This window comes from Abramis brama, assembly GCF_963993115.1.
Source record: "Abramis brama genome assembly, chromosome: 5".
NCBI lineage: Eukaryota > Metazoa > Chordata > Actinopteri > Cypriniformes > Leuciscidae > Abramis > Abramis brama.
The window spans coordinates 2,350,477-2,359,948 of record NC_139967.1 but is presented as its reverse complement, the minus strand read 5'-3'; the positions used below and the strand labels follow the sequence as shown (position 1 = coordinate 2,359,948).

The window sequence follows — 9,472 nt, the reverse complement described above, 5'->3', positions numbered from 1 at the left end:
GTACCACGTGACCGAATAAATAATAAATTCTGACCACAGACTGTAAAAAATAGATTCTGACCCTTTTTTGTGCATCTTTTTTACACACAGCATATCTTGTAAAACAGGTCTGTGTATTGTTATATTTATTTTAAGAAATATTAATTAAAATTAAAAATATATAAATTATACAGTTTGTATAAATAGTGTATTTTTTTATACCAATAAATATTTAATGCAAACAAAAGGTCACGCTTTATAACTAATACAATATCACAAAAGGTAAAATAATCATGCATTCATAAATAATGAATACATTTATTTAAATAAAAATAAATACAACGAAACAGACATTATGTGAAATGTAAATATTATCTTGCATGGTTTATCTATATTTATTATTAATATTATTATATTCATATTTAATAGTAATTATTAATAATATTTATTTTAAAATTAATATATTTGATATTTTATCTAAAAATAACTTCTACAAAATGCATACACAAATAGAAACAATCTGAATACAAATAAGTGAAATTGAGTAAAAAATAACTTTAAATTAAATGAACAATATAATAATAACAATAATAACTAACTGTTACTAAATAACTTTTATAAACCCACTCGGAGAGATTACGGACTACAAATCCCATGAGCGCTGAAACAACTTCCGGGTATGTGTGACGTCAGCGGAAGGTTAAAAGTCACTGATTGGCGACCATCCGCTTGGTTTGTTTGTGTTTTCTCTGGGATTGAGTTCTGTGGAAGTGTTTTAGGTTCAGTCGAAGCATGGACGCGGTTCAGAGACACAGATCCATGTACAAAGGCACGACTCCACCATGGAAAGAAACTTACAGGAAGGTAAATGTCATGTTTGCTTGCTTCTGTTCTGGAGAATCTCATGAAAGCTTCCATCAGCTATAGTACGGTCATATTATAAAAGAGAGAAGCACGTTATATTTTGCATACAGAGAATCATGAATGTTAAATAAAATTCATTTCTAGGACAATTACGTTGTGACATTATTTTCATGCCATTTACAGTAATGTAAAGTTCTTTATGGCGATAAATTATTAATATATTACCATCCCACAGCCTGAAATCTCTCAAAAACTTGTCTAACCGAACCAAAACACTTCCCCAGACCTTATGGTATTGATATGGATTGAATTAAAAATTAAACAATAAATTAAAAATAAACGCACAGAAACTGAGAAATATTTAGAATTAGAATGTGAATTTTAGCGTGCATCTACATTATTTCAAATTTCTATATTTATGTTAAAGTCCCCCTGTGGTGAAAATCCAGCGTTTAATATTGTATGTGTCTATATGGTGTTTTTAATATGCTTTAAGACAAACCATGTGTAAATTCATAAGTCGACACCATTGCTGAGTATTTTCTCCTTAAAACTGCAGTGAACCAAAGACAGTCTCAAAAACACGCTTTGAAATCGCTGGTGTTTCTGACGTCACAAACTACCTTGTAACCAATCAGATCAACCTGTGATCGTCAACCAGTGGATCTCTGAGCTGAGTGAGTGAGTGGAGGCGGGGCTCATTTGCATATTCATAGAACCGCGCATATTAAATGAGGCGAGGGTGTCGAGTTACATTCAAGCTATTTTAAAGTCCCCGTGAACCGGAAGTTGCAAACGACTTTTCTCCAGTGTTATGACGTATTTCCCAGTGAAAAGGAATATTGAACAGAGGGCAGGGTTTTACTCTAGCGCTCCTCCTCTCCATCTCTGCTCATAGCAGACTAACGGTTTGAGGGGAGTGGTTAAGCGTTGCCCAAACCAATTCCTCAAACCTACATCATCAGAGAAGGTCCTCCAATGCAGAGGGGAGGGGCATTTTCAGATTTTGATTAAAGATTACCATGGTAAAAAAAATTTTTTTTAAATATTTTCTTGCACGGATTAATTGTTCACCACAAGACTAGTAATATGCGCTAACAAAGTAAATAGGGTCAATTTTGATTTCATGGGGACTTTAAGGCATGATGAAAAAAAATGCAAGGATAAAAAAACGTTTAAATGTGTAATTTTGGTGATCAAAGATGAGTTTTAGGGGATATAATAATTGACTACGAGGGACTTTAACACCATGAACTTGAGAAAGGCTTTAAGATGATCATGTGATGTTCTCTGTCTCCCAGCGCTGTGTGGAGCGTCTGAAGAACAGCCGGTCGCGGTTGCTGGAGAGGTTCAGGCAGATGGGAGAGGATCCGACCGGATCGAGCCGGTCTCTGCTGGTGCAGGAGGTGATGGAGGAGGAGTGGAGCGCACTGCAGTCGGCCAATCACAGGCTCCCGTCGCTGTGGAGCGGAGACGGCGTCAGAGATGTGCGTAATGTTCCTGAGACACGCGAACCGCAGACACTGATCAAGGGGTTTTACACTCCACTGAGGATATAAAGGACACATCAAAGCATTATATTTATTACATTTTAATTCAATTCACATTTATTTGTATAGAGCTTTTCAAAATACACATCGTTTCAAAGCAGCTTCACAGAGTCCACATTACAATTTACAGTGATCTATTATCAGAGGTAACTGTCTTAGTTATGCATTTCAGAAATGTGCATATACAAAATCACAGTTAGCGAAAAATTTATGAATTTAAACAATGTAATAATTAAAGGCAGAAACAATGAGCTCAGTGAAGTAGTGAATACTTGTTTGTTAACATGATTATGACATTTAGAAAAATGTAGCATTGGTGCATGTTGATTTTATATACTATAGTTCGGTTTAACACGAGATTAACATTCATGGATTATTAACATTAAGGATTTTACTTCTTCACACTCCCAAACGCAGTATAGCTTACCTTTAAACTCCGTGCATCTGAAGTGTCCTGATACATATGTGCAATAGAGTTGAAGTTAATCAACTCAAAAAGAGTTTGCATCAACTCTGTATATTGTGAAATTGAAGTTATTCACTGAAAATCGTGAAAACCTCGGCTCTCAGATCTCATTAGTGCTTTTGAATATTCAAACTTTTTTTATTGCAAGAAAAATGACAATAGTGCACGCAGTCTTTTACAGGATCTTAAACATTTTCAAGCAAATATATACAGTACACTAATGTGAATATTACATTATTAGTCCAATAAATGGCTAAATTAAGGTTTGGAAATGTAAACTGATATTTCATTCTAACAAACTACAGTAAAATATATTAATAACTGGCTTAAAACCATTTTTTGGGGTGAAAATACTAATGTGTATATCATAATACGCAGTGTATATCAAATATGTACACTTATTCTAGCACAATATAATAATCCCGTCAGACAAAAATAGGGGAAAAAACAAATCAAGAAAAAGTAAAAAAAAAAAATATACATGTACGGCACATGAAAGTTCTCGTCATATCTCTTCAAAAAAAAAAAATTAGTGCATTTTTTATTATTAATTATTATTAGTGATTTGATTTAAATGATATTTTCTAAAGAAACCTGAAAATAATATTTTGCCACAAGAATAAGGAAGTTAACCGTACATTCTTATCATGACTTGCTTTGGTTTTCAAAAAGACAAATAATATCCTTAATGTGTTTAAATTACAGTTCATATTAACTTTACAGAAACAAAAGGAACTCAAATCATTCCAGAAAAGTGATGAAACATTACAAGAAAATAAAAATGTATGACAAATGTCTTCACTTTAATTTTTTTTTTCAGAATATGCATAAATGTATGCATCTGGATTTTTATGCAAGATAAAAAATGCAGTTTTTATGCATAAAAAGTGCATTGCAAGGGTAGATTTTCTGCAGAGTTTTAAAGTGCACTTCTCTCATTTTATTGGCTATGTGATTTAAAGTTGCGGAATAAACGTATTCTTGCATTCTTTACTTAAAGGAGAACTCCGGTCAATTTTAACATTGAGCTCATTTTTTGTAAATTTGGAGTGCTGTCAGTACAGAGAACAACGACAAAAATCGGTGTTGCCTACACCGTGTTATCCTCTTTTTAAAATTTGCACCCTGTTGACTTCAATGGGGCAAGTTTTAAACCTGCTTTCGAAGTCCACAGTAATCGATTGTCGAGACAATCGACTACTGTGGACTTCGACCGAAAACAGGATGTAAATACAGGTATGTGCGCTGGCTGAATTAACTTCATTTTTATTCATATCTTTCACATCTACTGCAGTCAGATTCACCCGTGTTCACTCTGAAGGAATCACTCACATTGGCTGTGCACTTGTAATGACACATCAAGGATGTTAAGAGGCTAAAAGCAGGTTTAAAACTTGCCCCATTGAAGTCAACAGGGTGCAAATTTTAAAAAGAGGATAACACGGTGTAGGCAACACCGATTTTTGTCGTTGTTCTCTGTACTGACAGCACTCCAAATTTACAAAAAAATTAGCTCAATGTTAAAATTGACCGGAGTTCTCCTTTAAAAGCGAGAAATAACTGAGATGGTCATTTAGCAAAAAAATGAATCGCTTTCATCACAGAATTAAATTTGTTAAACTTATGGCAAGCCGTTTTAGCTTAAATTGTACCCAGCATTACTCGTCGTAATTGCATTTTTACTAGTAAGAATTCAATTAGAGAGCTCTACAATTCAATTGTTACTAGTCATATGTCTCCATTGACTTCCATTCATTTTTAACTACGGAGCTCTACAATTGAGTTGTTACTATTAAGAATGCAATTGCAGAGCTCTGCAATTATACATATCTTTAATTCGTTTTTTTTACTACTAAAAATTCAATTAGAGCTCTGTAATTGCTACTAGTAAGAATTGAATTGTAGAGCTCTCTAATTGAATTCTTACTAGTAAAAATGCAATTACAACGAGTAACGCTGGGTACAATTTAAGCTAAAATGGCTTGCCATATAAACTTTTTTTTTTTTACATGATAAAATATCACCATTAGAGTTGAATAGATCGACAACAAAAGTTATGTTTTATATTAAACTATTTATAATAAAAAAATTCGGTTTCTAATTTTAATGTGTGAATTATTGAATATGTAAGCGTGTGAAGATGCGTAATGGTAAGCCAGTGTGCATGTGGCGCACAGAGAGATGTTCTCGTCTTTAAGCGTGTGTGTTTGCTCCTCAGGTTTACTCCGCACAGCAGGAGTTTGACGAGCTCTCAGCGTTTGAGGAGATCCAGCAGGAGCTCATAGCGCAAGGTTAGCTTCTCCTCTCTATATCCGCTCGAGGAAAACTCTCATGTCAGAGTTCACTGACCGTGACGTGGTGGAGATGCATGGGTTCAGAGGTGTGCGGGATGTGTTAAACCACTCAAGATTATGCCAGTGTCTCTCGTTAGACAATATATTAATCGACATTTTAAAAAAGGTAATAATTTTAGAATTTCTGACAAATATTGAATTGAAAGATTCTATGTAAGTGTTATTAGTGGTAAATCGTGCTAGAACGTGGTAAATCATACTAGAACATAGTAAATCAGGGTAAATCATGGTAAAACATGCTAGCAACGTGGTAAATCCTGTTAGCATAATGTTAGCAAACATGTTAATCATGTTAGCATTATGTTAGCAAAATGCTAATAATGTTAGCATCTTTGTTAAAAATATGCTAATGTTAACAACATGTTAATCATGATAGCATCTTGTTAAAAATCATGTTAGCAACATGCTAATCATGTTCAAATGATTCTAGCAACATGCTAATAATGCTAGCATCTTGTTAAAAACATGTTAGCAAACATGCTAATCATGTTAACATCATGTTAGGAACATGCAAATCATGTTAGCATTATGATATCAACATGTTAATCATGCTAGCGTAATGCTAACAACATGTTAATCATGCTAGTATCATGTTAGCAAAATTCTAAACGTTAGCATCTTGTTAAAAACTAGCTAACCGCACCCTAGCAACCGAGTGGCGAGTTTTGCCACTACAAGCACTCACTCACATTTTCTTCAGGAAATGTACATTCTAGTTATTACTGTTGTTACTATTTGAATATATGTCTGATTTTGTATTTTTAAGAAAAAATAAGTTATTGTAAACAATGTATTGAATTGATTGTAATCACAATTACTTTTTAAATTGAAACACTGTTGATCGGCATGCATATAGCCATTGCTGCGGATATGGCGTTAAATCATAAATAAATGTGTGTCCTCCTCCAGAGCTCTCGATCCTGGAGGAGTATAACCGCAGTGTGCGCTATGAGGAGCAGTATTTGGATTCAGTGCTGGAGGGAATGGAGCAGGGTGGACGGATCATATGCCCTATATGTCATGTGTAAGTGTTTGCCATAAACCAATCTTTCCTGCAAAACACATCGATCTTAATAACGTGTGTTACTCTCTCGGTGCAGGAATAATCTGACAGTGAACAGTCATTTCACATCATGTCCATGTGGCCTTTACGTCAACACCATTGTGAGTACACTTTTAAAGGGGCTATATGTAAGATATAATCACCTTTTTATTGCCGATGTAACGAAACTTAAAAACGAGACCTTCCCTGACTTCCTTGCTCGTCTCTGAAAGCCTGTCGACTGATTTTTATGTTTACGACTCGGGACGTTTTTGGCTGGAAAATCTCAGATGTGTGTTTTCCACCGAGAGCCTCTCTTCTGTTCACTGACACATGAAACTAATGCTTATACAATGTTCAGGATAATGCTGGAAGAGCCGTTCTGGACTGTAATGTCAATGTGTCGTGCAAAGAAAAGAGATTCATTCAAACTACAGTCTCGCAGAGTCTGATCTATATAGTCTATAGTCGGGCCGGGCGATAAAACAATAACGATATGCATCGCGATAGACGCATAATCAATATCAATAAAAAATGCTTTCGATAAACGTTCGATAATTTTTATTTTTTCTTCGTCAAATACTGTTCTTTCTGCAAATTATGCAAGACCGTCGTCGGTTTCTCTGTTTATATTTAACACTTTGCACTATTTTATTACACTTTATTAAGCATTTCTTACGTATTCTTTAATTTTGCACCTTAATGTTGAGATAATTGTTTAAGTGTTTACATTTTAATTATTTGAGTGTTTTCCATGGTTGTTGACATTTCTGCCTTTAATAACTGAGGGGATTATAATCAGAGGAAGGTTAAGTTTAAAATAAAAAATGTTTAAATGTAATATATTTGTCTCCTGGTCCTTATTTTAAATGGGTCATAAAAAAATCAATAATTATCGATATCGACCGATATGAAACACTTATATCGTGATACAGTTTTCAGCCATATTGCCCAGCCCTAGTCTATAGTCTCAAATATACTTTATAATCGAGCAATGAGTGCTGCTGCAGTTTCACTTAACGGCCACCGGTGTCGCTAACAACTAGAGTTTCTCAATTCTAAGTGATAGCACCTATAAAATGGATTTCTCAAAGTTGTAGGTATGTTTTATGAGAAAAAAATTGTTTTACGAGAAAATAATTTTTTTATCAGAATTTTTTTATGAGAAATTTTTTACGAGAATTTTTTTTTTTACGAGAATTTTTTACGAGAATTTTTTTTTCTATGGTTAAATTCAATGTGTTATTCAGCATTTCTTTACAATTTTCACTCTGAAATTGCTAGTTAATTTCACATAAAGTAAATCTTACACCATTTTATTTCTCTAGTAAAATAGACACTTGGTTTCATAAATCCAGTAACACTTTACAATAAGGTCTGATTGTTAATGCATTAACTAACATGAACTAACTATGAGTAATATAGTTTTTTACAGCGTTTAATAATCATGTTAGTTCACAGTGCATTAATGTTAACAAATACAACTTGTTTTAAAAAATTAAAAATGTGTTCGTAAATGTTGAAATGAACTAAAATTAGTAAATACTGTTAATTGTTGGTTAATTTTAACCACTAATGTTAACAAATGACACTTTATTGTAAAGTGTTACCATAAATGCATTATTCGATTGGTCTGGATGGAGTAGAATATAGTGAATATTTTATTAACTCCACTATTAGCACAAGTTTATGACCATTAGAGATTTAGCATATCTGACCCTGGATCACGTCACCAGTCTTGAGTCGCACGGGTATATCTGTGGCAATATCCAACAATACATTGTATGGGTCAAAATTATCGATTTTTCTTTTATGCCAAAAATCATTAGGATATTAAGTAAAGATCATGTTCCATAAGGATATTTTGTAAATTTCCTACCGTAAATATATCAAACATGCATTTCTGTGAGTGAATTCAGCACAATTGACAACATAAATGAACAACTTTAAAGGAGATTTTCTCAATGTTTCGATTTTTTAGCACCCTCAGATTCCAGATGTTCAATAGTTGTATCTCAGCCAAATATTGTCCTATCCTAACAAACCATACATCAATGGAAAGATTATGTATCCAGCTTTCAGATGACGTATACATCTCAATTTAAAAAAATTGACACATGTGACTGGTGTTGTGGTCCAGGGTCACGTATAGTAACCTGCGCTCATGTCTCCACAGGGCAGGAACGTTTCATCAGAGGTTTTACAGTCTCTTCTAGAGAGACGTGTGACGGAGCACATGGAGGATTGTCTCCACAACCCCTCGTTCTCTATGGCCTTCAACACTGACGGATCCCCCAACCTCATGATCAGCTGCAAGGTGTGCATACGTCACGTGATCACAGTTCGTTTCTGCATCTTGATTTATTCTAATCACATGATCTGCTCTTCCTCTTCCCAGGTGTGTGACTATCTGTCCGTCGTCCTGTGAGCCGTTCCTCCACACGGCACAGAGTCTGACGGATGCTTTTAAATGTTATTTCTGTGAAATAAAGAATTATTTTTAACCTTTATCATTCCCTACCTTTATTTGAGTCGTAATGTTTAAGTACAGAACTGCAAAGAGCTTTTTGTAGTTTACACAGAGATAATGATAGTGTTTTCATTACTTGCACTCCAAAGTTTTGTATTCAGGCCTTCAAAATGTATACTTTTTTTTTGTTTTGAAAACGGTGTTGTGTAAACGGCCCCTAAAAATGCACTACGGCTGTATATTTAGCCATAAGCAGCTGCGTTTACACAATTTTACACTTTTTATTTTAATTTTTTTTTTTTTTTTTTGCGTTTTGGACGTTCATTCACACGGCAATGGCGTTTTGAGGGTCTGAAAACGCAAACTTCTGAAAACTGGTTTCAATTGTTTTTCTGGATCCTTGTGAAAAGGGATATTTTTGTCGTCTGTATGTGAAAAGTTTCCAGTTGTTGTGTAAATGTACCCTAAATCTTACAAATCTGGCCATGAACATGTCCTTGACATTTCACCTCATAAATCAGAAGTAAATGATGCAATAAAACGCATTTTAGAAATATAAAAAATTTTGCATTGACCATTTTAATAAAAATGCTGCAGTTAAGCACTTTAATTTAGTTAAAATCATATTTTTTATAAATTAAGCATTTATTAAGTTTAAAACTAAAAAAAAAAAACAGTATTGAATCTTTGAGAATAATAATCTATTCCGCCACTTTAATGAAACTTTTACTTTAAAGAAACTTTAAT

General features: G+C 33.9%; 1 protein-coding gene across 1 annotated transcript; it reads left to right on the top strand.

Annotated features, from left to right (window-relative positions):
• The first annotated feature begins 675 nt into the window (after positions 1 to 675).
• Positions 676 to 8,765, top strand: rpain (RPA interacting protein). The gene is made up of 7 exons (XM_084115629.1): positions 676 to 843; positions 2,145 to 2,330; positions 5,078 to 5,150; positions 6,123 to 6,237; positions 6,314 to 6,377; positions 8,432 to 8,572; positions 8,654 to 8,765. The coding sequence occupies exons 1-7, from the start codon at positions 772 to 774 to the stop codon at positions 8,681 to 8,683; spliced, it is 681 nt and encodes a 226-aa protein (XP_083971755.1). The 5' UTR covers positions 676 to 771; the 3' UTR covers positions 8,684 to 8,765.
• The last annotated feature ends 707 nt before the right edge of the window (positions 8,766 to 9,472 follow it).